The 17,403-nt window shown below is 45.0% G+C and overlaps 1 protein-coding gene across 3 annotated transcripts in view; it reads right to left on the reverse strand.

Moving 5' to 3' along the window:
- Positions 1-1,221: 1,221 nt before the first annotated feature.
- The window catches only part of LOC130186758 (unconventional myosin-XVIIIb-like), a 41,924-nt gene continuing 25,742 nt past the window's right edge, over positions 1,222-17,403 (reverse strand). For 2 of the 3 annotated variants that reach the window (XM_056404033.1, XM_056404035.1), the window contains exons 27-44: positions 17,291-17,396; positions 16,571-16,695; positions 16,309-16,463; positions 15,296-15,419; positions 14,203-14,403; positions 14,007-14,117; positions 12,935-13,039; positions 11,711-11,872; positions 11,512-11,625; positions 10,877-10,993; positions 10,697-10,780; positions 10,323-10,460; positions 10,035-10,220; positions 5,820-5,953; positions 4,404-4,445; positions 3,337-3,501; positions 2,232-3,190; positions 1,222-1,431 (exon numbers count right to left, since the gene is read on the reverse strand). In XM_056404033.1, the coding sequence (XP_056260008.1) occupies positions 2,254-3,190; positions 3,337-3,501; positions 4,404-4,445; positions 5,820-5,953; positions 10,035-10,220; positions 10,323-10,460; positions 10,697-10,780; positions 10,877-10,993; positions 11,512-11,625; positions 11,711-11,872; positions 12,935-13,039; positions 14,007-14,117; positions 14,203-14,403; positions 15,296-15,419; positions 16,309-16,463; positions 16,571-16,695; positions 17,291-17,396 (3,006 nt within the window). In that variant the 3' untranslated portion in view covers positions 1,222-1,431; positions 2,232-2,253. The remainder of the gene's footprint in view (positions 1,432-2,231; positions 3,191-3,336; positions 3,502-4,403; positions 4,446-5,819; positions 5,954-10,034; positions 10,221-10,322; positions 10,461-10,696; positions 10,781-10,876; positions 10,994-11,511; positions 11,626-11,710; positions 11,873-12,934; positions 13,040-14,006; positions 14,118-14,202; positions 14,404-15,295; positions 15,420-16,308; positions 16,464-16,570; positions 16,696-17,290; positions 17,397-17,403) is intronic. The other variant, XM_056404034.1, reaches the window with a different exon arrangement.

Raw genomic sequence — 17,403 nt, forward strand, 5'->3', positions numbered from 1 at the left:
CTGCGTCCTTGGTCGAGTTACTTTACCCTCAACTCCTGCAGCTGCTGTGAGTCCAGCGTTTCACTGGGCAGCTCCCAGGTGTGAAGAACTGTGCAAACACAAAACACACGTGTCGCCGTTCAGCGACACAGTGTTCAATAGACTCTCTCTGAATTCATAAAAGAATGAAAAAATATATAAATAAAAGCTTTGAAGGAAAGTTCCCATTGCTCCTCACGTTGTGGCTTCATTCCTCTGTGGGTGAGATTCTTCCATTTCCTCCTGCTCCAATTTTCTCCATCACTTCTGCTTCCCACACTCTCACAGTCACAATATGAATATCATTTCTCTGCTTTCATTCTTCACGCCAATCAGTCTCTGGATGCTCCATTTTAAATATCATTTTATTTTTATTGCGTTCTGTCCTGTTCCTCCTCCGCATCTCCACCGCCATCGACCTCCAGGACGTCGACGGAGGCTCACATGAAAAGTTTCAACTTCAGTCGTCAACCATCTGCTGGCTCAGAGCCTCCTCTCTTCTGATTGGCTCACTGACCTGTTGTTACTAGAGCTCCAGAGAGAAGCCTGAGAGAGGAGATGTAAAACTACACTGAGATGGTTTTTGGTTCTTAAAACCACAAATATATCTTCTCATGGATCAGCACTTCAAAATAAAACACAGGGAGAAAAATTCAGTACCAACCAATCTCTGAAAGAAGCTATTTATTTTGCTATTGCTACACAGCTAACGTTAGCATTAACAGCTGTTTACTTACCAGTCTAGAAGAAACTGTGTCCAAAAGTGGTTTAAGCGACACCAATGTTAACTCTCGTTTCTGTCACGCCTTCTCTTCTACTGAAGTTAGCATGCTAACCCAGTAGCTCGGGCTCGTCTCGTCACTTTCTGATAGCGACTCACTGTAGCCGCCAGTCTGCCCTGAAGATGTAGCTGCTCAGAGGACGTGTTTTAAACTCGTCTTAGAAATGCAACGATGGCCGAAGCGACAATCACCTCCACCTGCTCCTTTGGAAGGAAATGTCAGGGAGTCATCAAAGTCTGTAGGATCCATCATCTGGGTATGATGAGTGTTTCCAATAAATATCACTGCAATGCATCCAACAGCTGTCAAGATAATTGATCCTAGATGAAAGAGGTGGGAAAACTAACCTGGCTGGTGGCAGCTTCGCTAACACCAGAGAATATCAGAATAAGGAAGACAGGTGGAATAAATTCACAAGAACTTCTTTTCATTTTTCATTTTATTCATATACAAACAGTGCTTATCTGAAAATACAGTCGATTTAGTGCTTGTGTGTTGAACAAATGCATTTTCAGGTGGATTAAATATCAATGCGGAGAATCAGAAGAAACATCCCTGATGGCTCCTCAAGTATCGTGTTCAGCCTTGATTGCAGCTCCAGCAGTCGTCAGTGTTTCTGTGAAGCTCACAGCTGGATGAGGACACACAGAGAGGATGATGGGAAAAAAAAAGAAACAAAGACGAGATGGTCAGAGTGGAAAAGAGGACGCGAGAAGTGTCGTGTGCATATGCGGCCGCAGATACAGGTCTGGGCCTGTGTTGATCAAACACCTCACAATCACTTCACTGAAAGTTGAACTGGGTCTAAAAATACACGGATATTCAGATATTTATGAATCATGCTACAGCTCCTCTCCGAGCGAGTGACACTCACAACCGCAGGATGAAATGAATGACAGCTTCTTGTAGGTTTTTAGTTTTAAGAGTTCAGTCACATCCATTCCCTGATAATGAACGATCTTTAAAAGCATTTCTGCCAACACACTAAAAATTTTACGTTTCCCAAAGCAGCACTTAGGAGCGAGTGCATACCAGAGTGTTGGACAAATTAAAATGTTGACCTCATAATGGCGCTGAGGGAAAACTCAGAGGATCATCAAAGTTATTACAATTCATCCTGAGAGGAGCATGACTGTCTGAACCAAACCTCCTGGTGATACATCCAGCAGTCGTTGAGATAATTCAGTCTGGAACAAAGTGATGGAGCCGGAGACACTATCTCCAGTAATAAAATCTATGTTCTAGAAACTACGGAAGCCCTGAAGGCAACAGAAAAAAATTATTTATCAGGATCATTTGTTTTAGCAGTTTTTTTAATCTGTATAAAAAACCCCAGAGAGGCAAGTAAAAAAATTTCCAACTTTGTCGAATTTGAAAATGTTCCACATGGCGCCCCCCAGTGGTCGTAAAGCAGACCCCGCGTCTACACACCTGAGACCTCAGTTCATCCGGTTCAGTCAATCTCCTTCTTCAGGTATCTCTTCATGACTGAAGCCACGTCTCCGCCCTCGCTGCCCTCGGCCTCCAGTCTTTCTCCCTGCGGCCTTTCGTGCCTGTGTCTTGGCCCCGCCCCCTGGGAACTTCCTCCTGAGCCGCCTGAGCTGGACGACTCAGAGCTTTTCCTGCTGCGGGTGGAGGGGGGCAGCTCTCCGAAGTGGACGCTCAGCGACCTCCTGCCCCCCCTGACTGAGCTGGCCAGGCTGCTGGTGGACTGAGCTCTCCGGATGGCGGGCAGGATGTCGGACGCTGCGTCGTCACGCCCGTTATCCTCCGTCAGACGGCGGTTCTGGAAGACCATGGATTCTGAACCCAGAGAGCCTTCACCTCCGTCTTCTGTGACGAGACTACCCAGCATGCATCGCCTCAGTGGCTGAGGTGAGCGCTGGATGGGAGTTCTCACGGAGCGCAGGGGCTCCTCCTCCTCGGGGATGGACAGGGAGGGAGGGTGATGGCGAGTGGCGAGGGAGGAAGCCAACGAGGAGAGGCGAGGCAGCGAGGGAACCGAAGTGAGGGAGTCGCTTGAGTTGAAGCGAGAGAGTTTGGCGGCGGCAGACGGCTGAGACTCGGTTATGGAGCGACTGCTGGCGGCGCGCGGCAGGAGCGGGGACGACGGTTTGAGGATGCTGGGGCCCGGCCGGGGCTCCTGGGGGTCGTCTGGAGCGCCGAGAGAGACGGCTGAAGCTCTTCGCCTCAGAGTTGAGGCTGCGGTCTTTTGATAAACCGGCAGGGAGACGGCGCTGCCAGCTCCATCGCCTGCGTCGCCGCCGGCTCTGCGTTTACGAAGTCCGTCCAGCAGCTCAGAGAGGGCCGAGGAGGACGGGGCCCGACCCACGCCTCTGGGACCAGCTCCTCCCGCCTCAGAGCCCTCGTCATCAGGATCCACGCAAGAACTTCAGAGGGACAGAAGAGACATTTCAAAATAAAGTCCATCGTGACAAACATCCAGGGATCAGAGGAGTTGCTTTAGATCAACTAATCGATCAATCGGCTAATTGTCGTGGCTCTACAAACATGGATACTGGATCTCGGGGCTTACCGGAAGCTGTAGGTGCTCATTGTGTCAGCGACAGACTGGCGCCCCCCGTGGCTGCTATAGGGAGAGCCCCCGCCGCGGGACCCCCCTCGTGGAACTCCTAACCAGTGACGAATCCCTTCGCCGACATCCTCCGTCCCGATGGAGCCAGCGCTGGACACCGAGTCACTGCAGAGCAAAGTCACAGCTTATCACCACGTCACAGCCTGAATGGAGACTCCTCCCCTTCCATTACATCACCATCAGCTGATTGATGCGACTCTCCTACCTGCCAGGTGGCCACTGGTTTCCATTCAAGCCAGTTTGATTATCACTTAAAGCTTGCAGAGCATAATCCATCACTGAGCAGCACGTTGTTATTTATAAGAGAGTTGCATCAGAAGTTAATGCAGCTGTTGGATTCGATGTGTTCAGTTGCTTATGGAAAAGTAGGAAAAGTGCAAATGACGCTACAGTAAGATCATACTTTATATCATCTTAGATCTAAAGATGACTTGTAACCTTCAGGTTCTTATGGAGAAATGGCTCATGGACGTTAGTAGCCATGCAGGCAGCCATGTTCACTCAGTCACAGCTGTTTTCTTAACATTTTAATCACAGAGTTAACGGCTGAGATCTGAGGGTGAGGTGAAGTCAGAGGATCAGACAGGTTGTTAATGTCTGTTTGATCCGTGATGACATCACCACGTTCCCAGATCTCAGCCGTTACTTTGGTGAGTATAATGTTATTATTAGTGAAAGACACGATGGCCAACACGACAATAATAAACTCTGAATTACATTAAAGCGGAATTCTCCTCTAACAGGCCACGTTCTCTTTCACATTTAATGAATTACAATGAGACGTTTAATGATGACACTTCAAGGTCTGATGCGACGTTCAGGTCACACCCACACACCTGTGCAGCCAGATACTGTAAAGTCAGAAGCACGCACGCACGCACGCACGCACGCACGCACGCACGCACGCACGCACGCACGCACGCACGCACGCACACACACACACACACACACACACACACACACACACACACTCACTACCAAGTCACACACATTCATGAGGTTCTTACAGGTCTTTCTTTCGAGTCAGGGACTCCTCAGCAGTTTGAACACTGGAGTGAAGGGCAGAGTGGTGACAGGGTGAGCGTCAGAGGTGGAGGAAGTACTTTAGTAAAAGTACCAATACTACACTGTTAAATACTCCAAGTACTGCATTGACAATGCTGCTTAAGTAAAAGTACATAAATACAAACAGGAAATGTAGTTAAAAGTAAAACTGCCCTTGTGACTATAGTTTATATACATTATTACTGATGCATTAATGTGTGAGCAGCTGACTTTAACTTCTATTTCATTCATGGCTGCAACTAATTATTATTTTCATTATGGATTAATCTAGTCATTATTTTCTCAGTTAATTAACTGATTCATTAAAGACCCTCTGATGAAAATAAGGTTTTTAAACTTGTTAACATCCATATGATGTTTTTCTTATATAATACAAGACAGTCAGCAACACCATGACTGAGTGTTTCCACCAAGGAACCAATCCTGGTGCTTTGTGGGGGCGGGGGGGCGGGGCTAAATAAACCTGAAACCTGGTCAGTACAGAGAGAGAGTGTTAGCATTAGCACAACTGCTAACACTGTGTCAAACACTGCCAGTTACAAGCTAACAAACAACATACATAAATAAAAGATGCTAACTACGCTAACCGTTCTGATCCGTCTGCTAGTCTCTGGTTCTGGTCTCAACAGACTCCTTCTCTGAGTCTGGGTCTGAGTCTCTCTGATGTTTCCTCCTCTAACCATCTTGATGCCCTCTGCTCTTTCACCTGTCCACCTGGAGCAAGCAGGTGGTGGGCGGGGCACAAGGCCAGATCCAGGAAGTAAGTCTTGATGTGCTTCAGACCCAATTTTCCATTTATTTTTTTCACTTTTTATGTGTGAAAACCACGTTAAACTAAATAATATATTAATCACAGCAGAGGATTTTTACAGAGTTTAAAACAGGAACTTAAATAAAGAAAGAACTGCTCATCACATTGATGCTTGTTTTTGTCCAACCTCATATCCGAAACCTATTAATTAAAACTATTTTTAAAAGTTTTTAAAACCTTAAAGAAGCAAATTCTCAGATATGAAACTGTAAAATGTTCAGGAAATCAAAAATGACTTTTCACAATCAAAGTAGTTGCTAATTAATCCTTCGTTAATAGAGTAATTGTTTCAGCTCCACTTGTTTGTGCTGCTGTGTGATTTCATCTGTAGCAAAGCTTCATATTTTATAAAGTCTTCATGTGCTTTCTATGTAAAAATCTTAATTTGTGAAGTTAATTAGTAACTAAAGCTGCCAGATAAATGAAGGCGAGTAACATCTAACTCTGTAGAAGCAGCTATGAAGTGGCAGGAAAAGAAATTACCCAGGTAAATGTACTTAGTCTCTTTCCACCACTGTTGAGTTTAAACACAGACAAAGTCCAATACCTTTCAGTATCGCTCTCATCGCTCGACTCCACCTCCTCCAGGGCGGCCTGCAGGTCCACGATGCGGCGGATGGACGTCTCCAGGTCGGCCTGTAGCGCCTGTCTGACGGCGCTGAGCTCCTCCACTTGCATTTCCTGTCAACAAACACACAAACAAACAAACATTGTGAGATTGAAGGGCGTCTGTTGACACGAGGGCAGAGGACCCGCTCACCTCAGCGTGGGCCAGCTGCCTCTTCTCATTCCCCCGACAACCTGTACAGACCCCGAGGCCCAATCTGCCACAGCAATTACCCGCATCCTCGGCCGTATTACCTCATCAGTCAAACAGTGAACGTCCAATGGCGTGTCCTCTCTCACATACAGTCGTACGTCCCTCAGTGCGCCGGGTTATTTAGGAGGAAATTGTTACATACGCGCCCTGACACTGGAGGAATAGAGTGATTTATTAATTCATCTAATCTGTTTTTGTTGTTGTTGTTCTGTGTCTCTAGCCTCCTCTCACACATGACTGCACGTGCACGTGCGCGTGCACGTGCACGCACGCACGCACGCACGCACGCACGCACACACACACACACACACACACACACAAGCTTCTAGGCTTTCAAAGTTATTGGCTTTGTTGGCTTTGAGGAGACGGGTGTGGGTGCAGCGGTTGTCATAGTGACACATAAGCATGTATCAATGTGAGTGTGTGTGTGTGTGTGCGTGCATGTGTGTGCGTGTGTGTATGTGCGTGTGTGTATGTGTGCGTGTATGAGTGTGTATGTGTGCGTATGTGTGTATGTGTGTGCGTGCGTGCGTGTGTATGTGTGTGTATGTTTGTGTGTGTGTGTGTATGTGTGCGTGCGTGTATGTGTGCGTGTGTGTGTATATGTGTGTGTATGTTTGTGTGTGTGTGTGTGTGTGTGTGTGTGCGTGTGTGTGTGTGTGTGTGTGTGTGTGTGTGTGTGTGTGTGTGTGTGTGTGTGTGTGTGCGTGTGCCCATAACCTTGAAGAGACAATGAGGATTAATCACAGTCAGAGGGAGAAAGCAGGATGAGGGAGAGATGACGTTAAGAACGTGAAGGGGAGGTGGGTGGAGGAGTGAGTGTGTGTGTGTGTGTGTGTGTGTGTGTATGAATATGTCTATTCATGAGGGCTGTGTGTGTGTGTCTGCATAGTTGCTTGGTAGGTTGTTAAAGGGCATCCTTGTGTGTGTGTGTTGCTTTGTGCTAATAACAGAATAATTATTGAAGCTCCTTCTCTGCGCTCGGCTCAGAGGTCACAGAGAAATCTGCTGTGAGCAGGAACAAGAACATGATTGAGTCTGTGACTCTGAGCAGAGCTGACGTCTCCACTGAGCAAAAAATATGTTTATCTAACTGTTTATGTGTCAATCTAACAGATAAATATAATTTCACACTGTACTCCAACAACCCAACCACAGCAGCTCTGCTCATGATGACTGTGTACATTAGTTTAAGACGGAGAGTTTTATCAAAGGAAATTTCTGCTTCATTACAGTGGGTTTAAATTTCATAATTTCATTTGTAATAACACTGCACAAAGCGAGACGATCAATTCCATCCATAAGTAACACAATGGCAGAAGGTGAGATTATTTAGGTTTCAAACAAAACAAAAATATCATCAGACGGGGGTCCCTGGGACGAAACCTTACCAAACGGGGGTCCGTGGTCTAATTTGTGTCAGTTTTGGTCCTTGATGTGAGAAAGCTTGAGAACCTCTGAACTAAACTACTTGAATCTGATGTGAAACTGAGAGTGAGCGAACATGAAATTAAAGGGACATCAGGTCAAAGCTGAAGCAGGAGGCTGGTCTGGAAAATAAGAATATAAAATCATGTAAAATACTTCACTAGTAAAGTAGGATTCGGAATTTTAAATCGAGATATTTTAGATTTTGTGTTTTTATTAAATGTTTTGCTCGTAAACGTGTGTTAGCGAGAATATTGTAGATATATATTAATGTTATGATTGATGTTTTAACCGGAGGATGTTTTATCTTTAGTGTTTGATGCACAGAGGTGCATTTCTTCCCCGTTCATGTTCCTGTTACTTTTCATGTTATTACCCAAAGAAATGAAGCTTAATAGCAGGAAAATGAGGCTCAAATTGTCATAAAATGATCATTTTACAACAAAGAAATACTGAACTTAGTTGGTGGTTTATTGTACAGAAGTGAAGTTAGTTATTTACCAGTGTCTTCGCCAAAAATCTGTGTCTGTTTCTGTCTCATCAGAGATAAATCATTTGATTTACAGCTGTGTTTTCTGGCCACTGTGACGAGGTCAGCTGGCAGAGAGACGTTCTTCATGATTATTTTATAACCAGAGATCTCATATTAAACTCAGATGATTAAACTAAATGTTAAGTATTACAGAAAGTGTGTGTTTCTGTGCTGGAGCTCTGAAAGTGTGCTGAAGCCCTCCCTCCTGCTGTTAGCGCTGCTATGATCAAACTTGTGCAGTAATGAAAGTGATGTTTCCTCATGTTCCAGATAATACACCAGCTGTTGTTTTTGTTAATGAGAACAGAAGAGATGTGACTGTTCTCAAAGTGCCGTGTTCTTTCAATCACAGCCTGGAGGAAGTGCATTTTTTTTTTTCCCAGGGCTTTTTAAGTACCTCTCTAAAACAGTGTCTACCAGCTTGCATATGAGTAACGCCTGTTGGGGTTTATATTTAGCCGGCTCGGTGGTGCCCGGCTGGAGTGGTGGTGATCTGTCTGCAGGTGGCAGGAATGCCAAAGACGTGTAGTGGTGAGGAACTATTCTGTCCCGGCAATTATCTCCAGTTTCTGGGCAACGAGCTGCTGCTATTGTTACTGTGTTTTTCCACTTGTTTTCACTACATGGCAAAAGGGTGACATTAAAGCTAAGACATGAAAGAATATGAAGATAAAGGCCTGAAAGAACAAAAGAAAACAACACAGCAGCGTAAATTAGGGTGTTATTGAGTAGATATATCTGAGAGGCGTATGTGCCTGAATGACAACGCTAAAATGTTGATGTGTAGCAGTTAAAATGTTTAATATGTTCGTCATCTTAGTTTAGTGTGTTAGCATGCTAATATTTGCTAATTAGCACATAACTAGCAGCACAAATAAGGGTGTTATTGAGTGCTTGAATGACAATGTTAGCATGTTGTTATTTAGCAGGTATAATGTTCACCAAGTTTAAAGTCTTAGTTTAGCCTATTAGCCTGATAACTAATAATTGCTAATTAGCACTAAAATCAAAGTCCGTCATTAGTTTTGCAGGTTATTTGATCACAAATCAAAGTAAAGAAAGTAAGTAATTAAAGTAATTTTGACCTGATGATGGCGCTTGTGGAAAAGTGAGTGGATCAAAATCTTTACAAATCATCATCTGGGGACACTGAATGTCTGAACTAAATTTCATAGCAGTCTGGGGAACTCGATTGGATCAGATATTGACCGACACTGCCGTCTCTACAGCAAGGCCACTAACATGGTACTAATAATTACTATCAGCACTGTCACCACCCTTAACACCATCCTGTGGACACCATATAATAATAATGATACCCTGTGGCAGTGTGAGGAGGGGAGGGGGTGGAGGGATCTCCCAGGAGAGCGACAGTCCAGAGCTCCATTATTTTAATAGTTCAAAGCTTTGGGGAATACGCTGCTTATTCCTGCAGCTGGAAGAGGAGATGAATGCCACTGTCACACCTGTCAGTCAACACGGAGACCACCCCCACGGTGAACCCTTTTGAATTTCTCCTTTTCCTGTTTGAGCAGACGAGCGCTGTCACTTCCAAGCTGCCAGTCTGACGCCACAGAGCCGGCAATGACACTGTGATAATGAAAAGAGGAAACGCCCCGACGGAGACTCGGCCGCCCTGAAAAATAAATAAATAAACAAACAGCTCTGGCAGCCGGAAATTTTGGAGACGGCATGTCACCGCTGTCTAAAGAAAAACACGTATCTCCAAGTTTGGTGAGTCTGAATTTTGGAGATAAACTGAAGGATTAAATGTTCCTTCGTGGGTGGAGAAAATTCTCCTGCTTCTTGAGATAAACAAACCGTTTAAAAACCCTCCGGATTATCGGAAAAACATATTGCCATGAAGCTTGAAATCAAGCCTGTTCTTATTACCAACTTTTGTATATATGCGTGTGTGTGGTAGGACGCCACTGACAAGATTAATGGAGGGCAGATAATAACATTTGTTTGGAGCACGTTACCAGCTCCATGCGTCTGCGGCTGCTGTCCTCCTCCCTCTGGGTCAGATCCTCCATCTCCAGCCTCATGTCCTGCAGCCGCTGCAGGTAGTAGTGGGCGTTCTCTCTCTCCCGAGCCTCGGCCTGGGCGCTCTGCTCCAGCTCCTCCCCCAGACGAACCACGCTGTCCCTCAAACGCAACACCAGCACCTACGGACACATCATGAGAATTAAGACGAAGAAAATAAAACATCAGGTTTTTTTTTTTTTTATTATGTGTGGAGGTGGGGGAAATGAAAGATCTGGTCTCACCTCAAACCTCTTCACCTGCCCTCTCTGAAACTCCAGTTTATTCTCCAGGTCACATACACGTGCCTCCTGTTTACTGACGATGCTACGCCCCACAGTGGACGACTCCAGGAACTGCACCCTCGACACCGACTGCTGGAGCTGCATCAGAGAGAGAGAGAGAGACGGGAGTGGGCCAAGAGGCAAATTATACACCCACAGATCAGTGAGTGTGACATCGCTCCACCTGAAGCTGGTAGTTATATTGAGCTCTGTAACAAGCGGGTTAAATGACCCTGAAATCCATAACAATCTCATATCCGCCAGACTCAATAGCGCACTTGGTTTATAACCCTCTTAGAGCTGCATTTATTTTCTGATTGTGGAACAGAGATTACCTCTTCCTGGAGAGAGTGCCTCTGTTTCTTCACCTCCTCCAGCTCAGCCTGCAGCTCTCTGATCTGAGAGATGTCACTGGAGGACTGAACGAGAGAGAGAGGGGGAATTTGCTTTCAGGACGAACGACTGATTAATAAAAGGGAGAAAGACAAAACTGTAAACCGGGTAGAAAGCTTCACCTGTGCGATGAGCGCTTTGTGCTTCTTCATCAGCTCGTTGAGGTCTTCCTGGTCCTCCTCCAGCCTCTTCAGCAGGTCCGCCTTCTCATGCTGCAGCAGGGATAACTGCTCGTCCACCTGGACAGAGACAGGTAAAGGTAAGGTGGGGCTTCCACTTCACAATGAGACTAGCTTCATGAAGGATTTATAAATGGTTTATAATTAAGTTATTAATTAGTTTATTAACACTTTGTAAATCATAAAAAACAATTATAAACAAGTTATAACACAGTTTTCATACAGTGAGGCTCACTATTTGGCAAGCTCAAGCTACTACTCATTAATCTTATTAATGAGTTACTACCTTTTACAACTGGTAAAAGGAGACTTGTTGTAACTCATTAATAAATATTGATTGGGTTTTACACTTTACAATAAGACGTCAAGGTAAACAACACTGCCAAGGCCTTAGAGGATGAATCTGGTCATGTGATATGAGCATGTGATCTGCCAAATTAAACTTTTTAGATAGATAGATGGATAGATAGATAATTTATTTATCCCCAAGGGGAAATTCATATGTCCATTACCTCATTGTTGATAATAATAATAATAATAATAATAATAAAGGCTGAATGATGGAAATAAACTCTCACCACACTCTTCTGTTTGCAGATATTTTCCAGTTCGATCTGAGTGTTCTCCAGCTCCTGGGAGAGAGTCGTCTGGACGCCCTCGGCCTCCAGGCGCCTCGCTTCGCTCTCCTCCAGCTAATTGGAGACGGAGAGAGAAAGAGAGAGTGAGTGTGACCGGAGCAGAGGGTGACACCGCAGAGTCAGTCTGAGCTGGGCGCACCTGATAGTGCAGGCGCTCTATCTGGTCTTTGCTGCCGTTGGGCACGTTCGGTCCCGAGCTGTCGACGGTGGCGAGGAGCAGCTGGGCGTCAGCCAGCAGGGCGTGAGTCCTCTTCAGGTCTCTCCTCAGCTTCTTCTCCACGTCGAAGTCCCTGTGTCCCACCTGCAAGACGAGAGAGCTGAGACCAATCCTTCTAGAAATGAGATCTGGAGAAACTAGAATTCAATTTACATAGCACTTCTCTTTTCCTAAAACTTCACATATTTTCTTCTTGTTCTGTGTTTTATTTGAAGTGTTGATCCATCAGAAGATATAAAAACCATCTCAGTGTAGTTTTACATCTCCTCTCTCAGGCTTCTCTCTGGAGCTCTAGTAACAACAGGTCGGTGAGCCAATCAGAAGAGAGGAGGCTCTGAGCCTCTCTTCTGATTGGCTCACTGTTTTCTGAGCGATCCAATAAAAATATAGCAGATTTCAGATAAAAACACTCAGAGAAACCAAATCCTGCAAGGTTTGGATGGTGGGTCCAGGTGGGCGGGGCTTGGTGACTGCTTTGTTGTGACATCACAAAGTTCCAGAAGTCCTGACGGCTGGTTTTAAGGCTCAGTTTCTGAATACAGGCTGTGTGCATTTCTCTGTGGACTGAGGCTTTGATACTTTCACAGTATTAATATAGAAGCTAGACCTGATCTATAATCACACTACACATGGACACAGACCTTTACACTGGAGGAGCTTTAATGACCAGAAGTGTTTTTGCAGAACGTTGTGATGTCACGGTGAAGTTGACCTTTGACAGTTTGGAGATATCATCATTTTACCCTAATAGACATTGGTGTTAAATCGTGTCCTGATCAGTGAGTGAATTCTGTTTGGTCACAGTAAAAAAACAAATCACCCTTTTCACTCTAAACGCTTTAAAGGACTTGAATCGGCGCTATTTGCCAACTTGGCCACGGACCAGCTCAACTTATCAGCAGCGAAATTACATCCTCATAGGGACAAAGAGAGAGGACGTTAAATTAGCCGCCGCCTCTTTGCAGCATATGCTTGTTTTGTGGCGCCTGTAATGTAGGAGTGACACATTCATCAGCTCGAGAACATTAACCCACAATAACAATGATGTACGACACACTATAAACATAAAGATGTGCAATATATGTGATACAGTTGTGTGTGTACTACGTGTGTGTGTGTGTGTGTGTGTGTGCGCGCGTGCTGTACCTGGTCACACAGAGTTGCGATGAGTCCTTCCAAGTCGTGTTTCTCATGAATCACCATCTGTTTCTCCTCATACTCCTGCTCCAACTGCATCTCCAACTGCCTCAGCTACACACACACACACACACACACACACACACACACACACACACACACACACGCGCCACAAACAAAGAGAAGAAGAAGAAGATGAACGAGCGGTCTCAATGTGTTTTTATTGTCCCTGACAGGAGACTTTCCCCTGCAGCAGGAAGCGTAATGACAGACATAAAAACACCATCATCTGCTGGAGAGAATAAACATAAACAGCACACAATAACAACCATCCTCTGCTGCATGAATCAGCCGGAGTTCAGAGATTCAAAGCCTCAGCCAGAGGGACGAATCTCAACTTCTCCATCGAGGAGATGAAGAGGAGATGAAGAGGAGACTCCAGCGTGACCCTGGGTTTCTTTACAACCTGCAGGTCAGACACTTTGTCGCCCGTCTAGCTGCAGCTTCAGGTTGTTTGCCACAACAGGAGACTCAGGTTCAGGCTCCAAGTTGGTGTAATGATATAGAACATGGACATCTCTTTACGTACCTTTAACAGATTCTTTAGGTATTAACAGAAAAATCACCTTCAAGTACCAAAAGTAAAAGTTCTCATTATGCAGCAGAAGAATCTCTGTCACTGTTATTATTAGTGATTGATGATTATCCAAGCATCATTTTAATGCTTCAGCTGGTGTGTGAACTGCTTTATATTCTGCTGGGTGTTTTAATCCATAATAGAGTATCATATTTTATTTAACTTCAGCTATTAAATAAATGTGGGGCGGTAAAATATGCAGTGGAACGAGAAGAACAAAGTGGCATAATATTGAAAATATTATATAATGATGAATTACAAGCACCTCTAAATTGTTCTATAGTACAATACAGCGTAGTTTCCCTCATGTTGACGTGGGTCAGCTCTAAAGGAATCATTGATGAAGCAAGAACACCTGGTTTTACGGACTTAGAAGTGATTGTGTTTGGTTGGTTATGAGTGATTACTTGGGGTCTTGAATTAATTGTATTATGTGAAACCCACCCGTCTCTGAGACGACTTGTGCACATCCTCCAACTCCTCCTCTTTATCCTCCAGCTCTTTCTGATGGATCTGCTTCATCCGCTCCATCTCCATCTCAAACCTCATGTGGATCTGAGAGACGGGAGGAGAGAGACGAGGTGAGACAGGCGGCAAGCGAGTAAATCTATCTGAAGGCGTCTGTGTGCGCTGTGAGCACCTGTTGCTGCTGCTGTATTTTGGCAGTGAGCTTGGTGATTTCCTCCGCCCTCTCGCTGGCCTGGCTCTCCAGCAGACGAAGCTGTTTCTTGAGGTCGGGCAGCGAATCCGAGGCGAGGTCGACGGGCAGGCTGAGGTCGCGGATCTGAGCGCACAACTCCTCCTTCTGCTTCTGCAGACGACCCACCTCTGACTGGCTCTCCTGCACACACACACCCACACACACACAAACATACAGCATGTGTCAGTGCAAACAAAACATTTTGTTCATCCTCCAGCTCAGATCTTCTCTTCCCGTCCTGTGGCGGCGGCTGCAGCGTCTCCGGAGCCGCCGCGGGTTAAACGGTGTGATCCTGCTCTGAGATACTTTGGTGCGTTTGACCACAGGGGAGCAGAAGAAGAAGCAACACAGACGCAGAAACAAAGAAGAGAAACAGCAGAGTTTCTGGTGGAAAAAGGAGGAAACAGTCCTGAACTGGCTGACAGACACTCTCATAATGTAAGAGAAGAGCAAATTAGGTCTGGTATTTACTTCTTAGTTTGACTTCTTTTAAACTTTTCTCTAAACTGTGCACATGAGAGATTTGGGAGTGACGGTAATAACTCTGCCCGAGGCAACACAGACTCAGAGCTCAGGTGGATGCAGCGTGGAGGTGGCTCATGCAATAATACATGAAGTGGTTCGCGGCAGTAGAAGCAATCGCACTATTTTCATTATGAGAATCAGAATCAGAATACTTTGTTGATCCTCAGGGCGAAATTAGGTTGAGTTACAATTCCTCCCTCAGCGAAGAGCAGAGAATATGAAGTAGATCATAAAGATCCTGGAGCACGTCACATTAACCTTTAGTAAAGACACGAGCGTCAACGCTGTGGGTCAGTCACATGTCAGACACGCTGCCTAACATGTCCGTCTCTGACTCATTAAACTGCCGTGACGCCGGCTCATGAATCAGACGTGACAACTTTCACTTCCACAATAGATCATTTGCTCTTTTTCAGGGTCACATGGTCCAAGCTGTTTCCAAGTAACACGTCCTGTGCGGTTTTGCATAAAAGGAGCTTATAGAGCATAAAGATAAACACAAACACACCTGGAGGTCGCGGCGCAGCGTGTATATCTCAGTCCCCAGAGCTGCGATTTCCTGAAAGGCTTTGTCCTTTTGCTCTCTCTCGTTGTCGGCTTCCTCCAGAGCTTGAGTCAACTCATTGTCAAACCTGCATAAACACAAGAAAACACACAAACAGAAGGAGCAGGCAGATGCTTTAGGTGAAATACTGCATGTAAAATAGGACAAACACTGCGGAACTTATTCTTATTGAGCCGGCCGAGAGTAAACATGGAGCCTCTGAGATAAAATACATTATTGTTAATCCCCAGGGGGAAAACTCGTTTTTTCATCCATGTACAGTTTCAAATAACAAAAGAAACAACAAACAAACAATTCAACACAGAAACAACACGTCACACTGCAGCGCTGGAAGAAATACTCAGCTCATTTACTTTAGTAGAAGTAGCAGGAATAAAAGTAAAAGTTCTGCATCTGAAATTTTACTTTAAAAAAGTTCTAATTATATATTATATATTTTCATCATTACTATTGTTCCTGATGCATTAACTTGTAAACAGCATATTAATGTTGTTGCTGGTCGAGCTGGAGCTGCTGTTACCATCTTTATATTTTGAATTTTATCTATAACAACGCATCATAATTTAGTTTTTTTTTTACAATTATCAGACACCAATCAATTAACAAATAAAAACCTGACTATAAATGATGCACCTGTATATGGGAACAAGCAATAAACATTAAATAAAAATTAAAAAACATCTTGTAAATAGATCCTGTATCTCAAAACAAAGAAAGAAAGAAGCTAGTGTCACATTTTTCAATGACTGAGAGAGAGAGAGAGAGACAGACAGACAGAGAGAGACAGAGAGAGAGAGACAGAGAGAGAGACAGACAGAGAGAGAGACAGAGAGAGAGACAGAGAGAGAGAGACAGAGAGAGAGAGAGAGAGAGACAGACAGAGAGAGAGAGAGAGACGGGCTGATGTAACAACGAGGTGATGTCACACTTTCGGAGAGGACCAGGTGGACACAGACCTTCTCTGTTTGCGGTCCAGCTCGTGCATGCGGCTCTGCAGGCTGTCAGTGAGGACTCGGGCGTCCTGGAGGTCAGAGGTCACGCGGCGACAGTGACGTTTCAGTTCTATCACACTCCTCCTGGACTGCTCCAGCTGGGCCTGCAGCGTCGCCACCTACACACACACACACACACACACACACACACACACACAGTATTATTATCTTCAGACGTTTAATCTCCCGTCCGCTCTGCCCTGCACGTCAGCGTGTCCCGTCTCACCTTGGTATCGAGCTGTTGTCGCGTCTGTCTCTCCGTCTCCAGTTTTTCCTCCGTCTGCTTCAGACGTCTGCGGACGAACTCAACCTCTGTCTGGCAGCACTCCAGCTGCATGGCCAGCTCGCTTTCTGCGTGGGGAGGGAAGGACGTGACTTTGTCATGGGGGGGTGATGGTCGTGGTCACTTAACAGTCTGCTGACAGTTTTCTGTGTCGATTTTGTTTTTGTTGTTTTTAGCTTGGAACCAGTTGTCTCTGATTATGTGCCACAGGAGACGGGATGATTCTGAAACTAAACTAAACTACTGTTCCTCCTGAAGATGCAGCTGTCCCTTTATCGTCCTTATTTATCATTGTCCTTACTTATATTGAAGTATATTGTATTTCTTCCCTCTTAACTTTATCTTATTTCTTTCTTTCTTTTTCTTTCTTTTCTTTTCTTCTTATTTTGAGCAAAAATGCAAATAAATATTATGAATTTTCACCTCAAACTTCCAGTTATCTGCGGCCGTTAGAAAAGTCACAGCTCATGAAACGTACAGACTGATGTTTTTGGGAATGAGAGTGAAAAATGTTCTTGCATGAGGAAGGTTGTTGATCATGTTTTTGTTACCAAATTTTTTCCAACCACTCACAGTGCCTCCACGTAACCCATGGCAACAGCAGAAGCACAATGGACCAGAGTGAAACAACAGTGGACACGTTTCGGTTTCTGACGTCTTTACCTGTCCCCGCTCCTCTCTGACTCTGAGCCATCTGAGCTTTCTGCTTCTCCTCCTCCAGCTGCTTCTCCAGCGTTTCCATGGCGACTTTACACTGGTCCAGACGAGCCTGATGT

This window comes from Seriola aureovittata, chromosome 18 (genome assembly GCF_021018895.1).
Source record: "Seriola aureovittata isolate HTS-2021-v1 ecotype China chromosome 18, ASM2101889v1, whole genome shotgun sequence".
In the NCBI taxonomy this organism is placed as follows: Eukaryota; Metazoa; Chordata; class Actinopteri; order Carangiformes; family Carangidae; genus Seriola; species Seriola aureovittata.